Here is a 25772-nt window from a genome sequence, read left to right as displayed (position 1 = left end):
CATGTACCAGCATTTCACAATTAAAAGCAAGAGGGGGACAAAACAGATCTGCGAAGTTCAGTGAAACACAGAAATACCTGTTATGGTTTTATCATACCATTACACTGCTCCACCAGTTGAATTAGTAGAGAAGTTACTTCATTTGCTAGTGTGTTATCATCAAACTTTCGGCCTAACGAAGCAGAACTATGGCTAAGCATATTTAGTACAGCTCAGCATTGGTTTTTAACAGGTTTAGAAGAAACAGAAGACCTGTGAAAGTATTTTGCCATTAAAAAGAATTTTACCACACACAGGAAACACAAAACCCAGCTCACTTTGTTGCCTGCTTTGACTCACCATGAATTTACTCTCCATGTCATTCTCAGAAAAATCCTACAACCAGACACAAACCCAAAAAACCCACATAACCCCAGAAAACCACCCGCCCCACCATCACTACTGCACCAGCAGGTGCTATTGTCAAGTACAAAGAATCCTGACTTCCTGCTTCTGTACAAAATTTCTCCAAGGTTGTGGGAATATAATGGTGTTTGAGGTATCTTTGATCAAATACAGGTATAGTGGAAAAAACACACCCTTCCCTCCTGGAGACAAAAATATCCTTCTTACATGTACCACTAAACTGAATGCAAACAGACAGAAGAAACTGATTAAAATAGAGAAAAGTACCAAACAATAACACCCTCAACAGGGTTAAAAAAATGAGATCTTTGGGAGGACAGAAAGATTAAATGATACAAAGATGATCCTGCTGAAGGGTTCATATTAATCAAGTAATCAAATAAACAATAAGGGACTGTGTACAGTAATTTTAGAGTTCTCTCACAAACATACCACTTGATCCATAGGGTCATTGGAATAATAGCTCTCAGAGTGGGTACAACGAACCCAGACTGGCTTAAGTAATTCCTCATCTTCCTCTTCATTTTTTTCAGAAGCATTTTCCTCTGATTCTTTGTCTTTGATGGAGGTATAACTTTTCTCTTTGCTGGAGCTCTGGTTCTCACACCACCTCTCTCTGTCCTCCTCCCATCGGGGTCTCTTTCTCTCTCTGCTTGGAGAGCGGCTTAGAGGAAGAAAGCAAACAAAAGCAATTCTCTTTAACAGTGACAGTTTTATAATGAAAAACAAATAGCTTGCTTCAGAGCAGTACATCATTGTGTCACACAACAAAAATTACTGCAAAATCCAATTGCCTTTTCCTGCTTTTAACTTGCACCTGAAAGAGTACTTTGTAGTTCTGAACTACTACAAAAAATGACTTAAAAGTGCTTTTGTATTTTAAAGCTTCTTTAAGAATATGAATTAAAAAATGTGCTATTTTAGACTTAAATTTCTAACTGAATTCTAGGTGACTTTTAATTTTGTTCCAAAGTTGTAAAGTCATCACTCAGAATTAAAAGTCACATCACTTACAACTAAAAGCTACAAGATAAAGAAGTCTTAACACATAGCCCAAAGAATATTTGCATGAGAAAAGAATCAAGGTTTTATTAGAGGATTATATAGAAGCCACACTGCTTGTCTTACTCTAAGTCTGGCACTCCTTTGAACAACGCAACCTGTGATATTCATGATGTATTGCAAGAGTAATGCTTTCAAAAGCTGAAATGTAGGAAAAATTCTCTTATCTCCTCTGACTACAAAGCCAGAAATATCGCATTGATTTATAATATCCAGGTTTCAGAAGGAAAGGAGCACGAATATAAAAAAGCTCCTAAAAGATGATCTAAATAAAGAATTACTTTAAAGAATCTTCATACTTTACAGACCGAAACAGATGTAAGAGGAATTATTTAGGACACGGCAGTGAAGCCCTCTGTCCAGAGATTAATCCTGTTTCTTAGTCTACAAGGTCTTGAGATAACTGGCATTTACATGTATAAGCAGACAGTTACAAGTTTAAGACACCCCTCTTTTTGATTTCCAAACAGGGTATATATGCATATATATACACACAAAAAATCATGTGTGGATGCACAGAGCCTCAAATACTCACAACACAAAATGTAACCTTCCTTACCTTCCTGCTCTCTTGTAATCTTTCTTGTAAGATCTGTCTGGGGATGGTGACCGTCTGCTGTCACGGTGCCTATGCCTCTCCCTCTCCCGTTCCCTAGGAGAGTTCAAAACATAAGTTACAAGATAAATCTGGCATTTCATACATTCCACACCTGGAATGAGTAAAGAAGCAGGCTGAGATTATGTTATACAAAACGACACTCACATGGTGACTGCTAAAAACCCAGGCATTCTTAACACTGACCTGGGAGTACTGGTTGACAACCAGTTGAATATGAGCCAGCAGTGTGCTCAGGTGGCCCAGAAGGGCAATTGAATTCCAGCTTGTATCAGGAATAGTGTAGTCATCAGGAGTAGGGATATAATTCTCCCCCTATACTCAGCACTGGTGAGGCCTCACCTCAAGTACTGTGTACAGTTCTGGGCCCCTCACTTCAAGGACACTGAGGTGCTGGAGCAGGTCCAGAGGAGAGCAATCAGGCTGGTGAAGGGACTAGAGGGAAAGTCTTATGAGGAGAGGCTGAGGGAGCTGGATTTGTTTAGCCTGGAGAAGAGGAGACTAAGGGAGGACCTTATCACTCTTTACAACTACCTGAAGCGAGGCTATACTCAGGTGGGGGTCAGGCTCTTCTCCTAGGCAACCAGTGACAGGACGAGACGGCATGTCCTCAAGCTGCGCCATGGGAGGTTTAGGTTGGAAGCACTTCCTCACGGAAGGGTTGATTAGACATAAGAATGGACTGCCCAGCGAAGTGGTGGAGTCACCGTCCCTGAAGGTGTTTAAGGAAAGGCCAGATATGGCACTGAAGTGAAATGGTCTAGTTGATGAGGTGCTGTTAGGCGATAGGCTGGACTTGATGATCTCAGAGATCTTTTTCAGCCTCAACAATTCGGTGATTCTGTGATTCAATAAATTTGTAAAAGACAGTCACCTATCTCCTCTGCCTTTGTCATAAAGCCATCTACCTTAAAATGATGGTTAATTCATACCAGAGGTAATTTCTACAGATTCACCACAGGACTTGTTGCCACTCTTCCTCTTCTGTTACAAATGGCATAGGGTAAGATTACTGCGACTTGAACCTTTCTTAACAAGTCAAGGGAAAGAAAACCTATTCTATGTGCAATAGCTTTGTAAGCACAGAGGTAATTCAAGTGTTTCAGGCAAGCCCTCTCTTCCTGGCAGCTACGTCAAGCATACACAAAGAACTGCTAAGATACAGAAAAAGTACATCATGCTGAAACTATGAATCTCATCTAGAAGACTCAATTTGCACAAATATATAAAGAACTTGACCATGCAAACATACTTTTGAGGCAAAAGAGATTTAAATTCACTAAAGGCTTGGGGAAGAGTGGCTGAAAAGATGCCCACTGGACAAGGACCTGGGGGTCTTGGCTAACAGCAGACTAAATATGAACTAGCAGTGTACCCAGGTGGCCAGGGTCAACAGCTTCCTGACTTGGATCAGAAATAGTGTAGCCAGCAGGACTAAGGAATTGATTGTCCCCCTGTACTCAACACTGGTGAGACCACACTTCAAACACCATGTTCAACTGTAGGTCATCACTGTAAGACACTGAGGTGCTCAAGACTGTCCAGAGAAGAGCAACCATGTCCAAAGTTGGTGAAGAAATTTAGAGAAAAAGTCTTATGAGGAACAGCTAAGGGAACTGGGATTGTTTGGTCTGGAGCAAAGAAGCCTCAGGGAAGACCTTATCACTCTTCACAACTACCTAGAAAGAATTTGTAGCAAGGTGGGTGGCAGTCTCTTCTCCCAAGTGACAAGAGGAAATGGCCTCAAGTCGCACCAGGACAGGTTTAGATTAGCCTTCATATAAAGGGTTACCAAGTACTGGAAAGGACTGCCAAGGGAAGTGGTTGAATTTTAGGAGAACCCTCTTCTGGAAATCAAAGTACACTCACTGAATGTGAGGTTTTGTTTGGGTATTTTTGGAATACAGTTACCTTAAGATTCTGCAATTAACTCTCTGCACATCTCTGCACCTCTAAATCAAAGCAGCTTTAGTTCCACAAGCACTATGTGTAGATTCATGTTTCATATGTGACATGAGAAAGCTCAGAGCTTCTCAAATTTCAGCATGTGATCCAGGTGCCATGGTTAAATACTTAGATACATAACTTTCCAGAATCCTTCTTTGAATATTCTGACCTAGATCATTAGACACAGAAAGAGCCCCCATGAGAGCAAATTGAAGACATCTGAAAGATTTAACTAATAATGGTTTGCTCTGAAACACTACATGGCAAAGTGAATCAAGTCTGCTTGTGATTTGCATGCTGTTTGTGTCTATGAAGAGAGGGACAGAAACTTCATATGTCCCAAAATAAGCAGTCCTCACTCATCCATCTGAATCACAAGATGTCAACACAGCCTACAACTTGCCTATTTTTTTTAATTGGTGTTATGTCAATTTTCATCTCAGTTATCTCTTGAGATCGAAGGCTGGCTTGCTGAGGTCTTCATCCTGAACAGAATCACACAGGCAGGCCTAAGCATCCACCGGGAAGCTGTGAAGCCTGCACACATCTCTGCTGGTTGCCCACAAGGATGAGGACACAGCAAGTTGAAGAACACTGTACAACATGCTTTTCACCAAAAACCTCACTGCAGGGATTAAAGATGTGCACCTATCAGACTATAAATCCTCCCAAGTGCTGCTGCTCTACAAATAGAGAGCTTACTCCAAGAAAGATCAAATTCAAGTAACACCTAGAACCCTAACTCTGGTACCTAAATGTTGAAACTTAAAATGCTGGGACTTAAACCTGTGTAAGGCTGAACTGTGAACACAGTCTTTTGCACAAAGTTGTGACAACTCTACTTTCATGCCACATGTGCATAAGTTTCTATGGTAAATACTCGAGTAGAGCAGTACTCAGCAATCCACTCAGTTTTCAAACGAGAGTTGCTTTGCTGCTATCTTCATGGCCAAAGGCAACAAGTCTGGCAGCTTAGAGAAGTGAGGCAGAAGCAGTGTATCTGAAAAGTGTCAAAACAATAGCTCTTTCCATCAGACTTGAGTACTGGCTACATCCAGAGCTAGAGGGAAAAACCAGGGTGAGGGAGGCACATTGATGCAAACAAATACTATGGGACCATGATGACAACTTTCCTTCTGCAGACAGAAGATACCTCAAGTTACCTGTTACGCTCGTAACTTCTATGATGAGGCGATATCCTTCCTCTGTCATAATCTGCCCGGTGCCGACTGCTTTCCTGCCTCCTCCTATCCGGACTCCGGCCTCGATCCCGACGATCCCCATGGTTAGTGGACCGATGCCTGTCACCATGGATGTGGCCATGCTCGCGGTGTCGGTGCTCGTCATAGTGCTTGCTCCTCTCTGGAGACCGTCGATCACTTTGCGACTTCTCTCCCTGATACTGACCCGTGTGCCGGAAATGGCTGCTGCCCCCGCTGCTGTTGGTAGTGCTGCTCTGAAAGGAGCCAGAGTTGTGCTGGTAGCTGTTGAAGTTTGGTGGTGGGAACGACTGCTGTGAATACCCTGTGGAGTACACAGGCTGGTAGTTGACTTGCTGCGGTATGACTGGCGGTGGGGGAGGATGGGGTACTGTGGGAGGAGGCATCATGTAAGGAAAGGTGCTTTGCCCAGCAGGAGTTCCTGGCACAGGAGTGTTGCTAGGATTTGGCACTGGCGGAGGAGCAGGAGGGAAGCACGGAGGCACTGGGAAGCTCTGCCTCATCTGGTGGTTTGGAAATGGCGGCCTCATGGGACACTGGCTGATGGGATTTTGTGAGGAAGGGGGCACTGGAGGAGGATAGGGCACAAAGTCTGGTCTGGAAGGCATGTAACTGGTGGCTGGTGGGTTTGAGTAGGTTGTTGGAGGGGCAGTTTGCTGGTCATACTGGTATTGCACAGAGGGCTGTTGGGGGTGAAGCTGCCGTAGGTTCTGAGGGCGGTAAGTTTGTGTTGAAGTCCTTGCTCCCGGTCCCCCCTGACCACGGGGACATCCTCGCCCAGAATGGAAAGACATGGCTCACCTTAATGAGGAAAATAAAAGTCCAGTGTCACGCAATTTTTGTAGGAAGTCCTTAATGCATTTGCAGGAATTACAGTTTCTGCAGTTTCCCTTAACAGAAACAGTGAACAAAGTCCACTGACTTTCACAAGGAGCTTTGTGCTCCTTGGATATCTAGTACTGGTCACTTATGCCCCTTTGATTCCTTTAAGTCCCTAATCCACGAAAGCACTCCACTGTCTTTAATCAAGAAGCCAAAGTGGACCATGCTCTCTGACTTAAGGCAATGTTAACTTCAACACATGACTGATATGACAACTGGCCAAGGATACAAGCATCTCTACTAGTACTCACTAGAGACTTTGCTATAAAGCCTTCAGATACCCCACACCAAAGAAACCATTCATTTTAACAACTGTGATTGCCATCTGAAGTCCCAAACAAGGAGTCCTTTCTATAACATGATTCTAATCTTCAGGCAGAATGACTTTACTAACACCTCATTGCAAGCTACCTGGTACAAGAAATGACGCAAATTTTAAATGAGACAGTAGCCATTTACACTCACAACTGAGACTTCAGTTTAGTAAAGGATGGAGCTCAACAGACACTTCAAAGCTTTTTGCGTTAGGCAAGTATACTGTTGTGAAATGAGTATATAGACTATGCTGTTACTCCAATTTCATTCAAATAAATGGTTCTCAAAAATTCCCTCAGCTTCTTGCTTGGCCCTGCTACCTTTCCAGTGATTGCCACTGCTTTGAGTAAATTTAAGCCTTTCTCAAAACTATGTATGTACTTAATGCATTGTATTAATGTTTATAAATGAAAACTACTGTGCTTCACTAAAGTTAAACATTTATTCTTTAATTACTACGTTAAGTTTCAAAAACTGGAAAAAAAGAAAAAACACTTAAAATAAAAAATTCATTCATTCATGGTATCTTGGCTGGAATGACGGTAGAGAAGAAAAATACTTAGTTAAGCAGTTGCAGAAGTCAAATTTTGTGTTCCATAGGGGGGAAGGAGGGAAAGAAGAGAGAGACACACATATAATTGGAAAGATCACCAGACAAAGAAAACAAAGCCTCCCTTTTACTGAGGCTTCACTGATGCTGAAGAACACACACAGAATATTCTCCCACCTGCTACCATGCAACGCGCCCAGCCTGGGCTGCTCAGAGTTCTGCTTTCAGCTGCATTCTGGTGCCAGTGCTGCAAAAGATGAAGCTTGCTGAGAGATAGCTGACAACTTCTGGTGAACCGGAGGGAGAAAGGAAAAGAAATAAAAAGGGAAAATGCTGACATCAAGAAGAAGGAACCAAGAGGACCCCAACTCTCCCCTTAACACACCTGGGGCTTAGCGGAAGCCACTGGAATTGCTGGCAGTAGCACTGACTCCCTCTCCAGAGCAAGCAAAGGCCAAAGCAAGTGAGAATTCTGCACTGCTGGGAGACAATGCCCATGATGGGGGGCTTGCTCTTTCCCAGTCAGCCTGTGCCTGTTCAGTACTCTCCAAACTCATTAAGGCTCTCTAAAAGAAACTACACAGCACAGGGAGAGAGTCCATTTCCATTATTTTATCTGGCAACAGTGAAACCTTTTGTCATTATTAATTCTAATTAATTAGATGCTGAATCGATTTTGCTTTAGTTCTCAAGTCACAATCATACACAGCTCAGGCCTGTAAAACAAAACTGTTTTGTACTTGGCTGACATTTACATATACGTTTGATTTAAACAGGCTGAGCTAAACTTTTATTACTTTAAGCAAATTAAAGCAACGACCACTGTACCACAGCGCCTTGCCTTAAGACATGTTTATTTTAAACATGTCGTAGCATTCAAACAAAAGGTCTTGTTTATCAGCTCTCTCTCAGAGCTCCAAGATTTCCCCAATACCAGGAAACTGCTGCGATTCTACCACCTCAAATTTACTGCTTCAGAATGTATAGAATCACAGCTGCAAAAAACAATACAAAAAAAATATATGACATTAGTTTAAACACCCAATTTACTTGAAAGGTCCCTCTGCTGAAAACCTAGGTCACGTTCAATTTTTATATAAGTTTAGGCAAGTTCAAAAACACCGGAAAGAACAAAAGTCTCCTTTTCCAGTGACCTAGAAGCAGAAATTCACGGTGCTATCAAAAGCCTTCACACAGAAACAAAAACACCGAACGAAACCTCTTCTGCCCCAACAAACACAGGGCACCCAGACCCGGCCGCACCTCCCGCCAGCCTGGAGCAGCCTCCAACAGCCCCCGGAGGGTCGGCAGAACACAGAGCAGAGACCAGCCCCGCAGGGAAGAGGGACCCCCGGCCGGGCGGGCCCTGCCGCGCACCCTTCCCGCCGCTCGCAGGGCTCGGCAGCCGCAGGCCGGACGGGAGGCGCTGCCGGCAGGGCCCGCCCCGACCCCGCCGCCCCGGCCCGCACCAGCACCAGCACCGAGGAGGCCGCCTCCGCTGCCCGCCCCGGCCCCAGGCCCCCTCCCGTCCGCCTCAAACAGCCCGGCGGCTCCGCACCCACCTGCGGCCTCACGGCCCAGGCCGGCCCAGCTCGCAGCGCGCTGGCTCCGGAAGAGGAAAAGGGTGGGCGGGCACTGCGGGCGGACGCGGCGCCGCTGCGGGACCTCTCCGTGCCCGGCCCGTCGCCGCCGCGGCATGAGCGGGGCTGACCCGGGCACCGGCAGCGGGGACGCGTCCCGCGGCCTGCGGGCCTACCCGGCGCTGCCGGTGTGGGTGGTGGAAGACCACCAGGACGTGAGTCTGGGGCCGGGCTTGGGAAGGGGGAGTTCCGCGGGGGCGGTGCGGGGGGAGAAGCTGCGCTTGTCTCTTTCTCCGCGCTGTGAAGGCTCGTTCTGGTAGGTAGAAGCGAAGGAAGGTGGCTGGTGGATCCCCCGGGCAGTCGCCAGCGCCTTCCCGGCGCCTCCGTAGGAACAGTCCTCGCCTCCGCAGCTGCGCGCAGACCGTGAGCCGGCCTGCTCCGTCGCTGCTGAGACATAAATGAAGTTCACTGCCCAGGTGACCTGCACTTGCTTCACCGAACTTCACCAAAACTTTATAGAATCTTTTTTTCTGGCACTGGTGTTCGTCTAGGGCAACTTGTCCCTTAAGTGGGTCATTCATTGATTAATAATAACAGCTGTTGTAAAGGAAATTTTGTTCTTAATCTGAAGCAGGAGAACTTGTGGAGCTGGAGATCTTAGTCTCTTGTGTCTTCCCCCATCCTCTCCTAGTCTCACAATTTGTGGTAATGCTTGCCTGAGATAAAACTTTTAATTTTGATTGTTAAGATTGTAGGTTGTTCTGGTAGGTCATGTTACCTTCTTAAGAAGTCATGGATCAGGGAACACTTGCTATTTTTAACCCTGTTTTATCTACTGTTACAGTAGTATACATATTATAGAATCATAGAATGGTTTGGATTGGAAGGGACCTGAAAGATTATCTAGTTCCAACCTGCATGGGCAAGGACACCTCCCACTATTACTGTGTATGTAGTAGGTAAACTGAGGAATTTATTCTTGGACAGATGGAATACAGTCCAAATTTCAGCTCTCAGTCAAGTTTTACAGTGATGCCCATGCAGTATGCAGCACGATTTGTCATCTTAATCAGCTTTATGCCAAAAAAAAGTTGCTCAGATTCTGTTGTAATGTAGACATCGTGTAGATTTTGATGTCCAGTCCTTTTACAGTCTTCCCATTCAATGTATGATAGGGCTGTAATACACAGTCCTTGCTGGATTTGTTCTGGCAGTTACGGTTCTGTAACTGTGGGACAGACTCCATGTACTGCAGTTCAATGTAAGTGGCATCATGAATCAGCCATCAGTTTTCTTTTTATACTGCTCTATATTATTGCACTTCAGTGGTTTGCTATGCTATAAATTGATGAGTTACCTCACTCCTGTTTTTCACACCTCTGAGTGAAGATTTTCAGCAGGACATAAGGTTGGGCAGTTGAGAAAGGTAGTGTCTACTGCAATCACTTAAGTCATTTAAGGATTAGGAATTAAGCCTTTTTTTCAAGGTTTAAAGATCAACTAAAATTTAAATCATGGTGGGGTCAGTTTTCACTCTGTGTCAAGTTAACTATGTAATGAAATGTTTTTATCTCCACAGCACTCGCCCATGGTGAGGAAGCTTTTTAGCATAGACAAGGCAACACAGGGGCAATGCTCTGCAGAGGAGGAACAGCATTTCTGGGGTTTAGTTGTAAATGAAAAAAACTAGCAATTGAGTTAAAAGGTTAGTGAGGAGAACTACTGCAAATGAGACTTCCTATAAAGACAGAAAGAGAAAGTAAAGCTGTGGTTCTTCAGCAGCTTCTTATGTGGAGTGCTTGGGCTCATAATGGTTACAGTCCATGAGATGTCTTGCCACTGGAGTTGTTTCCCCTTTGTATTGTTTTCTGTCTCCTCTTCCCTCTAATCCAAATTGCAAAGGAATAAGAGTGGGACTAGTGTTTTTTTTCTGTTAAAGCTGTTGTATTTTCCAGCCCACAGTGAATTAATAATAGAAATGGTTTTATTTGTGTTGGTTTAGGTGCTGCCTTTCATCTATCGAGCCATTGGTTCTAAGCATCTTCCTGCCAGTAACATCAGCTTTGTTCATCTTGATTCCCATCCAGACCTTCTTATTCCTGTGAATATGCCTGCAGATACTGTGTTTGACAAAGAAGCTCTTTTTAAGTAAGTCCTGGACACTGTATCAGAACACTGCAAGTCCACTTCTTACTGCCTTTGATTTACAGTGAATATTTGTATGTCTGCATAGGATGTATGAACAAAAGAGGTGTAAGTCAGCCTCAAGTTGTATTTTCTGTCTTCAATTTTGCCAAAGATATTTTTTAATGGAAATAAATATGTTTGTGTTTTTTGAATGTGGTAAAATATTTTAAGTTGCGTATCAAGCCATTTAAGGCTTACAAATTTACTGTTTAGTAGTTCAGCAGTGTATCATGTTATTAGGCCAATTAGTTCTTTTGAGTAGCACTACAGCTCCCTGAGTGGATGCTTGGTGGCTGAAGAGTGGTGGTTTTCAAACAGCCTTTCTCTCTTAATGCTGAAAAATTGACTTTGAGATAGAAATAACATCTACTGTGTTGACACAGTGACTGTATGAAATTGAACAAGATTTTTCTGTTAAGATCATAATGACCAATATTTTCCCCCAACTTAGGTAATAAGCCACAGAGTGATACTTTGTTTTTCCTGTTTTAAAATAATTATTGATTGCTTCCGTGTTACGGTGATTTACAGCAATGACAAGATGATGTAATTGGTATGTAAGTAATTGTATCATGCTACCTGTAGTCAATATTTTGTTTTATATGTTGGATGAATAAGAAATTGTGTGGGCTGTATCATACACATAAAAAACGAGAGTGTTGATGATCAGGAGATTCTGTAGGTGCTGATTGACTCACTTTAATTACTGAGATTATATCTAGAAGCTACTTAGAGCAGTTTACAATAAACTACTCCCTGGAGGTCAGTAGGTCAGTTTGAAGTTGTTTAGAACAGTGTTGTGCTCCTTGTACTTTTGTTTTGTTTTGTTTTTTCTTTGGTGGTGTGAACCTTACACAGAATACTAATTTCAGGTTATTTTCATGGGGGCTTTCGGGATGTGGAAGATGTTTGTTGTATTCTTGACCATGTTTACGGAGAAAGTAACAGTATTATCTCCATTCATTACAGTGAATTAAGTATTGAGAACTGGATTATGCCTGCTGTTTATGCTGGCCATATTTCTCAAGTAGTATGGCTTCACCCACCCTGGGCTCAGCAGATCTCAGAAGGAAAACACCATTTTATGATTGGGAAAGACATATCAACAACTACAATCAGGTAAATTGTCTGTTGTCATACGCTGATAACATAAAGAAGATCTCTATAGCTTTTCATGAGTGGGATTTATTTTTTTGTGTATTCTTGGATAAAGATGAAAATTTCATTTGGATTTGTGAGTTCTTAGGACCTAGTGTGACTGGCTGTATGAATGGCTACAGTTAAAATTGTGCCAGAATATTTTTTTATAGGTAATTCAAGCTATTCACATTTCCTTTCCAGCTATACAAGTGTTAAAATAGTTCCCTTAATTGAAGTAAAAAAAAAAAATCTTACAAAGCAGAAATTTTTAAGAGAGGATTTGGGTAGAGGGCAGCAGTAAGGTCCTCTTCAGTCCTCCCTTATAAGGACTAAACAAAGCCAGTTCCCTCAGCTTCCCCATCCTGTGCTCTGGCCCTTTAATCACCTTAGTGGCTCTTTTTGAGACTGTTGTCACCTCATCTTGTTCAGAGGCCCAAACCTGAGCGGTGTATTGGTGCTGAATAAGAGGAGAAATCTCTTCCTTTCCCTTCCCTGGATGATTCTGTTTTTCTTGTGTGTGATTTTTTGTTTTTCTTTGGCTTTTGCTGTGTTTCAAGTTAATCTAGTTGTAAAGCACTGAAGTGGGTGCACAGACAGGCAGTGAATTCTCCATTCTTTGACAAAGTAAAAACTCAGCTGAATGAGGCCTTGGGCAGTCTCATCTAGGCTTTAAGTTAGTTCTGCTTTGATCAGATGATTGATGAAAGACTTCCAGATGTCCCTTCCGATCTTAATCATTCAGTTATTTGAGTTCTGGTGAAAGTCCCACATAATTTTGCTGGATGCAGTCAATGACAATTTTGTTTTCACCATATTCACTGCATTGGGATTTTGTACAGCTTGAATGGATGTTTAAAAATCGTATCTCTTGCCAGCATATCAAAATAAATATTTTGAAGCAAATTCAATGGAAGACAGCAGAGAAATGCTTTTTTAAACCACCTAAAATAAAACACAGAAGCTCTACAATTCTGAATCTGAGACCTAAAATAAACCTTAACAGTAAGAGGAAAGCTATTACTTTCAGTTCTGTTTAACCCTGAGAATCAGCATGCATATAGAAATACTTCATGATGGGTGAATAGCCCTCCCACAGAGCCTCTGGTCACCTTAGCAACCTGGAAAACAGCATTTCAAACTGCCTTTTGAAGATGGTCAGGTATCTTTTCTTCAAGTTGTAGGCTTACAGAAATCATGAATCAAGAAAGGGAGAGAGTACTCAAAAAATAAGAACTTACTGAAAGTTTTGTTGACAACAGGTGGCTGGATAGGCAATAGAGACCTTAGTGACCTTATTGTCCCAGTAAGGAAAAGCAGTAGCAGAAGCTCATGTTGAAGCCTGCAGAATTTCTGAAAGAAATATTTTTTAATCTAAATTTATGATGCTTAAAACTTATTATACTGAAATATGGCTTGAAAATTATGCTCCTTAAATTTTAATTGGAAGCAGTTTTTAACATTCTTGGGTTTTGTTTGTTTGGTTGTATTTTTGTATTTTTTTTTTTTAAAGTGAATTCCATTGATATATATCTATTTATCCTTGAGTTACCAGCTCTCCCCCACTTAGAACAGGGAATCTATATTGGTGGTGAAAAAAAATAAATTTTACCTATTCATTCACAGTATTTTAGTTTTACTAAGTCAGTATTCATGGTTTTCAAGGCACTTCTCAAACACAACTAACTGAATTTTTCTTAAAAATTAGGCAGTTCAAGACAAAATACCCATACCTTTGCAGTCTTATATGCTATAATATTGACAATATCTTGTTAAATTTTGGATGTTGTCTTTAAAATGCATTTCAGTGGCAAAATAATCTTAGTAGCACATAATGTAGAATATTTTTCTTACGCATTAGAACCTGGTAAGGCTATAAAGAAAATACAGAGTGAATTTTAATATATTTATTCAGCAGTAAAGAAATAGAAATAAACTTCAGTTTTAAAACCTGTGGGTTAAAATAAATAATTTTGTATACTTAGTTTTATTGCTTTTGTTACCCATCATATATCTATTAATTCCTCTCAGGATCCCTGAAGTGCACATGCTTCTTCCGAGTTCTTCTCTAAGATGTGTATTAACTGTGAATTGTTGTCAATTGTAGGGTTACAGGTACAGATCATTACTTTTTAAGTGATGGTCTTTATGTCCCTGCTGATCAGCTAGAAAACCAGAAGCCTTTAAATTTACACGTCATTCTCATCAGTCCTACTGAAGCATCAAACAGCTGGGAAGAAAATGGTGAAGTAGCATCTGCCAAGAGACTGAAGCTAAATACAGATGACACAGCAAGCACCGCTTCTGCCTCTGCATCAGTAGCTCCTGGTGACCCTGTTCAGAGCACATTAAGAGTGAAGAAGGAAGTACAAAACACAAGTGCACCAAACAAGGCAGAAACATTGTCAGAGTGCCCAGCTTCAAGCTCCCTCAGAAACAGTGAATGCCAGATAAGGGGAGTTGTTAAAGATGTCTGCCAAGTACTGCAGAAAGGGGATGCATATGTTTTAGACATTGACTTAGATTTTTTTTCAGTTAAAAATCCATTCAAAGAAATGTACTCTCAGGTAAGCATGACAGTGGAGAGGCCTATTAGCATTCACAGAAGAGTATCAGTTCTAGCACTCATGTCTATGGAGAAGCTTTTCTCTAAGCTAAATTAGCAGATGAATGGATCATGATTAATGATTCATGATAACATTTGAAGGAGAGACATTTGAAGGACTGTACTCTCCAAAGAATCATGAGCAACCTAGTAGAGGTGGATCCTTACATTTGAAGTCAGTATTGAGTGCATGTTCAAGCTCAGACGTATATGGTGTGCTGCTGCTTGTTGCTTGGTACCTAAAAGCTATGCTTGGTTTACCAAAGATCATGTTCCAAATATCCACAGCAAGGTGTATCATATTTTATGGGATCAAGAGAGTCAACCTTTCATTGATTATCCAAAGAGTGGTAACTTGTCTTAATGAGAGATGGTTGGCACTAATTTCCTTTGTCTGGAGTGCTGAGTAAAAGGATCAGCATGAAGCTGTTGTCTCTGATGCCTTTATGCCTAAGACTCTGCCTTGTGTTCCATGTGTAACTTGGCTGCACAGCAAAGGTAGCTCACCTGTATAGAGTCATAAATATGTAGATCCTCAAAGGTACAAAGCCATTAGGAGCCTTTCTTGACATTAACAGGATGTTTAGGAACTAACTCAATTTTTTGTGGGGGTTTGTTTGCTTGGATTTTTGAGGGGTGATTGGGGGAGGCAGGTTTGCTTTGTTTCTTGCGCTTTTTATTGATTTTCACAGAACTATTCAGGTTGGAAAAAACCCTTGGGATCACCGTGTCCAACCATCATCCCTACTCTACAAAGTTCTCCCCTAAACCATCTCCACCAACACCACATCCAAACAACCCTTAAACACATCCAGGGATGGTGACTCAACCACCTCCATGGGCAGCCTATTCCAGTGTCTAACCGCTCTTCCTGTGAAAAAGTTTTTCCTAATGTCCAGTCTAAACCTACCCTATTGCAGCTTGAAGCCATTCCCTCTTGTTCTGTCACTAATTACCTGTGAAAAGAAACCGGCACTGACCTCTCTACAATGACCTTTTAGGTAGTTGTAGAGACTGATGAGGTCTCCCCTCAGCCTCTTCTTCCTCAGACTAAACATTCCCAGCTCCTTCAAATGTTCTTCATAAGATTTATTCTCTAGGCCCTTCACCAGCTTCGTTGCCCTCCTCTGTACTCGCTCCAGCACCTTGGTATCTCTCTTGAATTGGGGTGCCCAAAACTGGACACGATACCCCAGGTGTGGCCTCACCAGTGCTGAGTACAGGGGGACAATCACCTCTCTACTTCTGCTGGTCACACGATTTCTAATACAAGCCAGGATGCCATTGGCTTTCTTGGCCACCTGGGCACACTGCTGGCTCATATTCAGCCATCTGTCAATTAAAACCCCCAGGTCCTTTTCTGCCAGACACTTTCCAGCCACACTTCCCCAAGCCTGGAGCGTTGCCTAGGGTTGTGGTCCAAGTGCAGGATCTGGCCCTTAGCCTTGTTGAAGCCCACACCATTAACATTAGCCCAATGATCTAATCTATCCAAGTCTCTCTGTAGAGCTTCCCTATCCTCATGCAGATCAACACTCCCACCTAACTTGGTGTCACCTGCAAACTTACTGATAATAAACTCTATGTCCTAATCAAGATCATCAATAAAGATGTTAAATACTAACAGTCCCAACACTGAGCCCTGAGGAACACCACTTGTGACTGGCCTCCAGCTGGATTTGACTCCATTGACCACCACCAGTGCTTGATCCAGCAGATCATATGCTCATCCAGGCCATGAGCAGCCAGTTTTTTATGAGAGTTCTATGGGGAACCGTGTCAAATGCTTTTTGGAGGTCCAGACAGACAATATCCATAGCCTTTCCCTCATCCAATAGTCAGGTCATCAGGTTATAAAAGGAGATCAGGTTCATCAGGCAGGACCTGCCTTTCATAAACCCATGCTGACTGCTCCTGATCCCCTGGTTATCCTCTATATGTCTTCCAATAGCACTCAAGATGGTCTGCTCCATGACCTTCCCTTGTACCGAGGTCAGACTGACAGGACTATAGTTTCCATATATAGTTTTGTGCTGCAATAGATTCTTAGTTCTAGGAACCGCTTTCTGAAGTGGACTTGGACAGGGCATCCAGTCTAACTTTTTTGATAAAACAATTTTATTTGTAGTTAATATTTATTAACATGTTCCCTTTATTGTAGATTACAATCAGAAATTTTTTCCCAAGTTGACACTTGAAATGTAAGAATCCAAGGATAAGCTAAAAAGCAAATATAGTTTACCAATCCAGGAGAGTATTGTCTTTCCACCAAAAAAGTCTTAAAACCCGGAACATTGCCCTAAAGATGCTTTGTATTTCTATAACAATTTAATAGCCTGCCCTTATTTTTTCCCTCGGCTTTGAAAAATTAATGAGTGTTCACGTCTTTAATGCCGTTAAGTAATTAATGAGACCTGTTTATCTTTGATTGATTAAACCTGAATATTATCAATGAGTAGGGCTGACAAGGTCTTGTAATAGTTTACTTGTGAACTTATTGACCAACTAGCCTGAAGCCTTTGCCTGTCCTGTTCTCCTTTACAATCAGACTTCCTGTTGGTTTTGTCTGTTTAAATTTGCCATCTCACTTTTACTCAACATCTAGTTGTTAGTTCAGCAACATGTATGTTTAATTTAGAGACTTTAACTAATGGACTGTAAATACTTAGTTTTTAAAGCTGTGTTCTTGAAGCCAGGTTAAAAGTTAAGCAGTTGCAAAATATTTGGCTGAGGCCATGAAGAATTGCTTTCTAAAGTCTCAGACTCTTCCTCAGCTGCATTTATAGAGTTGATTGCAGTACTAGAGTAGAGGAATGATGTTGGTGATCAAATGTGGGGTTTTTTAAGAAGAAAGAATACTTTGAGGATTTTGTTTCTTATTTAAAGAGTCTAATTTTTTACCTCTTTTTTTTTTTCTTTTTCAAAGACAGAGTATGAGCTTTTGCAAGAGTTGTACCATTTCAAGAAGCCTCATAGAAATGCAACAGAGGTATGTTACTTCCTTGGGGGATGTATGAGGGAATGATTCTTTTGATTTACCCAATAAAAATGAGTTATGAGAAGGAAGGAACCTGTGACAGCTGCTTAATGAAGTGGTCTCCAATTAAGCTATGCAGCATGCTGAATGCTAATCAGCAGGATCTTAGGATTTCTTTCCTATTTAATGTTTTGGTTAAACATGTGAATTGCATAAATATTTTGCATGAGTGTGAAAGTTAATTCTGTAAACAAGTGTTAATTGTCAAGAAATGGAAACACAGTAAGTCATCTGCCATCATGTTAATTTTGTGGCTCAGTAGGGCTTTGATTTGGATCTTTTTGGTTCTGGTGGGGTTTTTTGGTGGGTTTTTTTGGTGGTTTTTTTTGTGGGGTTTTTTGTGTGTTTTTTCATTCTGTTCTTTTTTTTTTTCCCTCCAGTCTGTCCCCTTCCTTGCCCTAGTTGTTATTCCTTCATTGTCAGTGCTGTGTGGAATGCTTAGATGGTATTTTACCTCTTTATTTAGGTATGGAGAAAATGGTATTATACTACTGTAATGTACTTCTCATTTTATGTGTTACATGCTTGTGAATCATGGAAATGTAAGCCTGCTGTAGCTGCCAAAATACCTATCCAGCCCTAAGCTGAAACCATAGAAAGCCAAATTAGTGGTCATTACACCAAGTAATTTCTAAACAAGGTCTTGTCTTTGCTTTCATAATCTCACGTGAACCCTATTACAGAAAGATTCAACACATCATTATCAGAGATTAATGAATCCTTTACATCTGTATGAAGAAACTGAGATATGTGGAAGATCGTAAAATTCATTTTCATGTTTCTTAGTCAGCAATAAAAACAGATACTTATTGAAAAGTAGTTAAATATAAAGAGGGTAAATGCTAGTTTTTTAAGTTCTCAGTGTGATTTCAGGACATAAATTATATACAAAAGCCAAAAATTTGTAGGAGGCAACTGAAATGATTAGCTCACAGTGAGTACTGGACAGCTATAGAGCTGAGCAAGGAAAGGCTAGTTTCATGGATGGTTTTATAGTGAGACAGTCAAAGGATTTGAAAGTAGAAAGCTAGTGAACTTTGTGGTTTTTGAAGTTTCAGAAAATATTCTAGATGTCTAGATTCTGAAAAGCTGTTTTCATAGTTTCAGAGTACAGTTAGATGTACATTGCTATCATACTGCAAGATAATAGTGTGGTGTTGAGGGCTTTTTTGTTGGGTTTTGGTTTCTAAATAGTAGAGAGGGAGACTGAACATGTCTTTAAGGTTAGTTACTGGTGCTGGTTAGAAAAGCATCTTACTCGTACCCCAGGATAGGATCATAAAGCTGTGATTCATAGAATCATAGACTGGTTTGGGTTGGAAGGAACCTTAAAGATCATCTAGTTCCCACTCCTCTGCATGGGCAGGGACACCTCCCACTAGACCAGGTTGCTCAGAGCCGCATCCAGCCTGGCCTTGAACACCTCCAGGGAGGGCGCATCCACAGCTTCTCTGGGAAAGCTCTTGCAGTGTCTCACCACCCTCACAGTAAAGATTGGTCGATAGCCACAGCTCTTAAGTATTAGCCCGAAGTTGACATCATGGGCCAAAAGAAGCAGCATCCATTATATGATACAGCCAGCAGAATCATAAGAGGGATTTTTTATGTCCTTAATTGTTACTCATCTGTTCCAATATGCTTTAAAATAATTTTCCTTCACACACCACTGCATTTTAATACCAAATATGCCATGCATTGCTTCTCATTTGATGTGTTATGTAGGATCTCCTTCTGCAAATATTTACATGTACAAGTGTATTTGTATATGTAGCCTCACTCCAAGAAGACTGCCTCCTATTGTGTTCTGAACTTTTTAAGAAGGGGCATAAACCTTTTCAGACTCAGAGCAATAAGTGACATTTTAAATTAATTCCATATTTTTTGATGCACACAGAATTGAAACAACCTCAGAGCATCAAATAGTCAATTTTGTTTTGTTTTTCTGAAAATGCATTTGATTTATTTTTTTTTAACTTAAAAAATTAAATTCTCCTTTCATTATAAAAATATAAAGCTTGTACTCACCTGAGCATTTCAGTGCAATAGAAACAAATCCAACAGTTAGTCACACAATAGTTTCTTAGCTCTGTCCTGTATGCTCTGTCCCTTATATTCTGTCAGAATGTAGATGTGACTTTTTTTTAATTTGTGGTGGGAAAGACAGAGCAAAAAGAGCTGATTTATTCTGAAAGTACAATAGCTGGCACAGGCATTCATTCCCACCCTCTTGAAAAGATCTTCGGTATAACAAATCAGTTGTTTCTGATTCCATATTTCCAGTACATCAATAATTTCAGAAAGCAAATCATAGGGTAAGCCATTACCTTCTACCTCTTTTTTCCCCTAACTTATCTATATGTGCTTAATTAAAGGAGAGCTTGCTGGATTGTGTTGAAAACCGTGTTCATCAGCTAGAAGATCTGGAAGCAGCATTTGCAGATTTGTGTGATAATGATGATGAAGAGACCCTACAGAAGTGGGCTTCATATCCTGGGTAGGAGATTTCTAAATGGCTTCAACTGCAAATAGTAGTTTGGGAACTGTTTAGCCCAGCCCTTTGGTAACAGAAGAGAGGATGGATAGGATCTATGCAAGGCTACCATTTTTCCTGTAGTTTTAGTGGATAGTGAATCAGACAAACCAAAGAAAAGGCAGTCTGTTTTTTTCAGTGCCACAGTAACCCTTCCGAGATCAGCCTTGTACAGCTTTATGCAAATTTTGTTGTCTGTGGAGGGAAGCACATTTGGTGACTAAAAATGTAGTGATAAATTTGAAGCAGAGCTCGCAAAAAAAGTAACAAACGATGGAGGATATGGAGAAGGACCTCTTTAAGTGAATGAAAGGCTATACCTGAGCAACAATGTCCACATAATATCTCGGCAGCATCCATTATGCTTTTAAACCAGATGTTTTCAGCTGAAAAGGAACAGAAAAGGCCAGGCTTTCCCTTGGTAGGAAAATAACACATTTTCCCCATCCAAAGCAGCAGTTACTGCCAGAACTGTGTATCCACTAACTACAAGCATTTTCTGTCAAGTTCATATGACTTCAAGCTACAACAGCTTCTCTCCAGGTCTCCCCTAAAAGACGTGCAAAGAGGTCTTGCCAAGGCACGTATGAATATAGGGGCTTTCTAGAAGGACCTGTAGTGCAGTAGTACCAGTAATTTCCATTTTTCCCAGCTGCAAGGTGACATGGGGCAAATTTCATTTTCAAATCCTAGGCCATTTAACTTCTGCTTTCTACTTTTTTCAGTCTCTTTATGTTTTAACCACTTAAGTTAATGTATGTGTTTCCAGCTGTTTAAGTAACAAGCTTTGGTTTTGTTTTAACTCCAGAATGAAGTCACTTGTTCAACTAGTTCACAGTTTGAAAACCAGGATGGAAAGCCCAGACTACGAAATGGTAGGTGACTAAGTAAAAGCAGAAAGTAGACAGATTTCAAAAGCGTATCTTCATTAGGGAGGGAGAAGATCGTGCTTCATTTCAGACTTGCTTCTCGGTTCAGGATTTTGTGAGATTTGGTAGTTTTAATTTTTTTTATTTCTTGTTTATGTCAGCTGCACTGACTGGCTCAGCTTGTGCCTGCCCTCTGCCGGCAGGCATGGGTAACCCATTGAACCCCATTCGTGATGGGGATCGGGAATTGCAATTCTTCCCTGTGAACAAGGAGTGCCCAGTAAGTGCGAGTCATAAGCTCGTGTTAAGTCCCTGCCCTTTGTACACACTGCCCGTTGCTAAAAGTTGGCTTCACTAAGGGCAAATCATGTCTGACCAATATGGTGGCCCTTCTACAGCAAGGCTACAGAGGTGGTGGATGGTGGCAAAGCAACTGAAGTCATGTACCTGGATTTGTGCGAGGCATTTGACACTGTCCCACCTGACATCTTGCTCTCCAAACTGACAAGGCATGGATTTGACAGATGGAGCACTCGGTGGATAAGAAATTGGCTGGATGGCAGCACCCAGAGAGTTTTGGTCAATGGCTCAGTGTCCAAATGGAGGCAGGTGACAAGTGATATTCCTCAGGAGTCAGTATTAGGACTGGTGCTGTTCAACATCTTTGTTGGAAACATGGACAGTGGGATTGAGCATATCCTCAGCAAGTTTGCTGATGATACCAAGCTGTGTGGAGTGGTTGACACCCCAGAGGGAAGGGATGCCATCCAGAGGGACCTTGACAGACTGGAGAGGTGGGCCAGTGCCAACCTCATGAAGTTCAACAAGACCAAGTGCAAGGTCCTGCACCTGGGTCAGCACAAATACAGGCTGGGAGCAGAAGGGCCAGAAAGCAGCCCTGAGGAGAAGGACTTGAGGGAGGTAGTAGATGAGAAGCTGGACATGAGCCACCAGTGTGTGCTGGAGCCCAGAGAGCCAGTTGTGTCCTGGGCTGCAACAGAAGAAGTGTGGCCAGCAGGGCCAGGGAGGTGATTCTGTCCCTCTACTCTGCTCTGGTGAGGCTGCACTTGGGAGTATTGTGTACAGCTGTGTAGCCCTCAGCACAGGAAAGACATGGAGCTGTTGGAGAGGGTCCAGAGAATGACCACGAAGATGATCAAAGGCCTGGAGCACCTCTGCTATGAAGACAAGCTGAGAGAGTTGAGGCTGTTCAGCCTAGAGAAGAGAAGGCTCCAGGGAGACCTTATAGCGGCCTTCCAGTACCTGAAGGGGGCCTACAGGAAAGCTGGGGAGGGACTTTTCATGAGAGAGGGCAGTGATAGGACAAAGGGTAATGGTTTTAAACTGAGAGGGGAGATTTAGGTTAGATATTAGGAAGAAATTCTTCTCTAAAGGGTGGTGAGGAACTGAAATGGGTTGTCCAGGGAGGTTGTTGATGCCCCATCCCTGGAGGTGTTCAAGGCCAGGTTGGATGAAGTTTTGTGCATCCTGGTCTATATTAATGTGATCTTTTAGGACTGTGATCTCTCAGGCTGCTTTCTGTGCAGGAAGGTTTCATTTCACCAGGGTCTGTTCAAATACTTTATAGGACTTAAAGTACCTATTTGTAAAAAATCAGAACTATCATCTTCAAGGCATGCAGCATAGTCTTAAATTCCTAGGAAGAAGTACAGTGTACTGGAAAGAATTATACAATCCATGCCATACAACATCCAGAATGTTATTATTTTTGTTTAAAGAATAAGTTGGGGAGAAAAACAACTCTTACTGTCTCGGTGAGGGACTGGTATCTTAGAGACTGTTTTACACAGATAAGCTATGTCAGTAATTCATCAACAGAAATAAAATCTTTCTTTAATTTACATGTAGGTCCATCAGGCTGGTCTGACCTGTGATTATGTGGAGCTTCCTCACCATGTTAGCACTGAAGAGGAGATCGAAGGCCTCATACAATCTGTTAAAGTTCTACTAAAAGATATTCCTAAGCCCACACTTGTGACAGTTGCTCGGTAAGACTGTGTAGATATTTTACATTAAAACATTCAGGCTGTGCAAATAAAGCTAAATGATTCTATCAATATAGCAGTGGGTGGCACGTTTTAAAATCTGTCTTAAAGTGGAAGTTTTACAGTGTAACAAAAACTGACATTTAAAAATGTTGATCGTAAAGCAGTGCTGGTGTCTACATAGCTAAGGAAAGGTTCTGCACTAATGGCCTGTTTTACTGTGCTTTAGAGTATCCAGCACAGCTTTCAAAACATGAGGATTTAATTATCTTCAGCACAGGCCATATAAAGCCTGTGATCAGGCCTTGTGTCTGTTGAGATTGGTAGCTGTCACAGGATCACAGGATTACAGGATATTAGGGGTGGGAAGGGACCTCTGGAGATCATTGAGTCCAACCCCCCTGCCAGAGCAGGAACACCTAAGGCAGGATGCATCCAGACAGGTCTTGAAAGTCTCCAGAGAAGGAGACTCCACAACTTCTCTGGGCAGCCTGTTGCAGTGCTCTGTAAACCTCACAGTAAAGAAGTTTTTCCTCATGTTGAGATGGAACTTTTTGTGTTCTAGTTTGCATATGTTGCCCCTTGTCCTATCACAGCACACCACTGAAGAGACTGGCCCATACTTCTTGACAGTGACTTCTGTCACTGGGGTTCATACATCTCCACTACTTTTGTTATTTGTGCTAGTTAGAGCAAAGGTGGCTAGTCAGTCTGCATGGGCTGAAATGACACCTTTCTAAGTCCTTATCTAGGTTTTATTGTACTACAGATGGGATTCCTGTTTTCAGTGAAACTTCTGATGAAAGTGGTTTTCATCTAGTAGGCTGAAAGATCTGTATTTTAGAAAGCTCTGGTAAAGCTTTGTATGGGGTAAAAGTTATGCTTCTAGATCTGTAAGGGTATTATTTGGGAGAATTTGACCAAATTGTTTGGTCATTCTTTTCAAGTTTTTCTACCTGTTTTACTAATAGCATCTGAATTTTTCAATCTTAACTTTCCACCAGTCTTCTAATTAGATAATTTGCTTCAACTTTCACTACCAACATGTTCTGTGTCAGGGTCACATTCCTAATCTGCTCCAGACTTTCTATTCAACTTCTTCTACAGTTGAAAGTGGTGAGGAGAAGCACAGGACTGCACCTTGAAGAGATACAGGCATCAAAGTTTGAGAGTAGCTTCAGCCTAAGCACAGAGCTTTACAAGAATGCAAAATGTAGTGATGGTATCTGTATATGCTCTCATCTTTTTTTCAATTTCTTTTAACAGATCAAGTTTGGATGACTACTGCCCTTCAGAGCAGGTTGACATCATTCAAGAGAAGGTTCTCAATTTACTAGGTTCAGTGTATGGCACTCTGGATGTGCACTTAGATTACTCAAGCACCTCATCTTCTTTGTGACCTATGCATTGCCATCTAATGCTGTGGATTAACTTAAATTGCACATTAGCTATGGTTGCAAGGGGAGAAATACTTCTATTTCAGCAGGTGGCACTAGAACCCCAAGCTAACCAAGAGCTATTTTTGAGTTACATTTCTTCAAGTCAGCTGCATCGAAGCATTACCTGCTTGACTTTGTTCGTATTAGTTCTGTTATTACTATCTTTTCTGTCCTGTTCTTGAAATGGGTGTAAGGAAACTATTTTTTTGTCCCTAAAATGTATTTTTTTCACCTGATTTCTTTTAAGTGTCTGTTAAAAATAATACATGTAACTTCTTAAATTTATTTATTTTGTGTACATAATTTTTGATGCAGTTTGGTGAGCAACAAGCATGGTCCTGAGTTGCGTTGTACCTTTAAAAAAATAATCTCAGTAATGCCATTAAGACATTAGGTTTACATAGTGATCTTTCTCTGCTCAAAATGACCAGGCATCCCCCTATCATTTCTGTAGAGCAGCTTATGTCTTCTGCCCCATCCACAGAATACAATTTATATTTATAATCTGTTGCATTAATATTGTCTTATTTCACTTTAGAGTATTTCATTGGTGACTCAGATAATATCCTAATATACAGACATTGATTTGGTATTTTAATTTTTACATATTTTTGAGAAAAAATGTATGCATTTATGTGCATGCTTTTATCTGTTGAATCCTGTAGGGAGTTGAATTGAGGGTTTCTTCAGAAACTAAGATTTAGCTGCACTGAAGTCAGCAGCAAAACCTTCTGTACCAGGTCTTCAGTCATTTCAGTATTGCTGTTTGGAAAATAACAGTTTTAGAACCATGTATTTTAGTGAGCAATCTGGTTCTAGAGAAAACTGCCACTTCCAGAGGAAAAAAAACACATTGATTTATTTGGGAATGAAGCTGAAATGGGAAAGAGAAAACACCACCTAGAATATTGTCTTTTATAATAAATAAATTTTGCTTGCAGTTTCTTCTGAAATGGTCACGTTCATTTGTTAACATTAGTATTTGCTCCGCAGAAACTTGGTGCACTTTTGCTGATTTGTACTACTTCTGCTGATGATACAAATGTCTACATTATGGATTGTAAATATAGAATGATTTTGAAATATTTCTTACAGTAGAATAAATTCCATGACCATGGACCCATTTCTCCATGTATTCTGTCATAAACATGTGGCTACCCTTGAATCCAAGATCCTTAATACTTCATAAGCAGCCACAGATTGCTTACAGAAAGTAAGTGGAGTCAGATCACGTACTGTTTGTGTAAGTGGGGTTTTCTTAAGTAAGAGCTTCTCTTTGCAGCTTTTGTTCTAGAAAAAAACCCCACAAACCAAATCACATTTGATCAAAGCTGCGAGGGTACTTCTGCGCTGGGGAGAATTATTTTAGCCTCACAAAGAGAAGA

General features: G+C 41.3%; 2 protein-coding genes across 6 annotated transcripts in view; one reads left to right on the top strand and one right to left on the bottom strand.

The window, feature by feature from the left end:
• DROSHA (drosha ribonuclease III) overlaps positions 1-8599 on the bottom strand; it is a 72010-nt gene extending 63411 nt beyond the window's left edge. For 3 of the 4 annotated variants that reach the window (XM_051609297.1, XM_051609299.1, XM_051609300.1), the window contains exons 1-5: positions 8560-8599; positions 7175-7284; positions 5194-6051; positions 2027-2119; positions 838-1069 (exon numbers count right to left, since the gene is read on the bottom strand). In XM_051609297.1, coding sequence (XP_051465257.1) covers positions 838-1069; positions 2027-2119; positions 5194-6044 — 1176 coding nt within the window. In that variant the 5' untranslated portion in view covers positions 6045-6051; positions 7175-7284; positions 8560-8599. The remainder of the gene's footprint in view (positions 1-837; positions 1070-2026; positions 2120-5193; positions 6052-7174; positions 7285-8559) is intronic. The other variant, XM_051609298.1, reaches the window with a different exon arrangement.
• A 32-nt stretch (positions 8600-8631) lies between these two features.
• Positions 8632-25506, top strand: C2H5orf22 (chromosome 2 C5orf22 homolog). 2 transcript variants are annotated; one of them, XM_051609301.1, is made up of 9 exons: positions 8632-8792; positions 10580-10725; positions 11734-11883; positions 14009-14468; positions 17433-17495; positions 19916-20037; positions 20882-20948; positions 22812-22951; positions 24215-25506. In XM_051609301.1, the coding sequence occupies exons 1-9, from the start codon at positions 8694-8696 to the stop codon at positions 24345-24347; spliced, it is 1380 nt and encodes a 459-aa protein (XP_051465261.1). In that variant the 5' UTR covers positions 8632-8693; the 3' UTR covers positions 24348-25506. The 2 variants fall into 2 exon arrangements, with proteins under 2 accessions (XP_051465261.1, XP_051465262.1); XM_051609302.1 differs by lacking the exons at positions 8632-8792; positions 10580-10725 and adding an exon at positions 11219-11317.
• The last annotated feature ends 266 nt before the right edge of the window (positions 25507-25772 follow it).

The sequence above is a fragment of the Apus apus genome, chromosome 2, assembly GCF_020740795.1.
Source record: "Apus apus isolate bApuApu2 chromosome 2, bApuApu2.pri.cur, whole genome shotgun sequence".
Lineage (NCBI taxonomy): Eukaryota > Metazoa > Chordata > Aves > Apodiformes > Apodidae > Apus > Apus apus.
The sequence above is the reverse complement of the archived record's forward strand: the minus strand, read 5'-3'. Positions and strand labels throughout refer to the sequence as shown.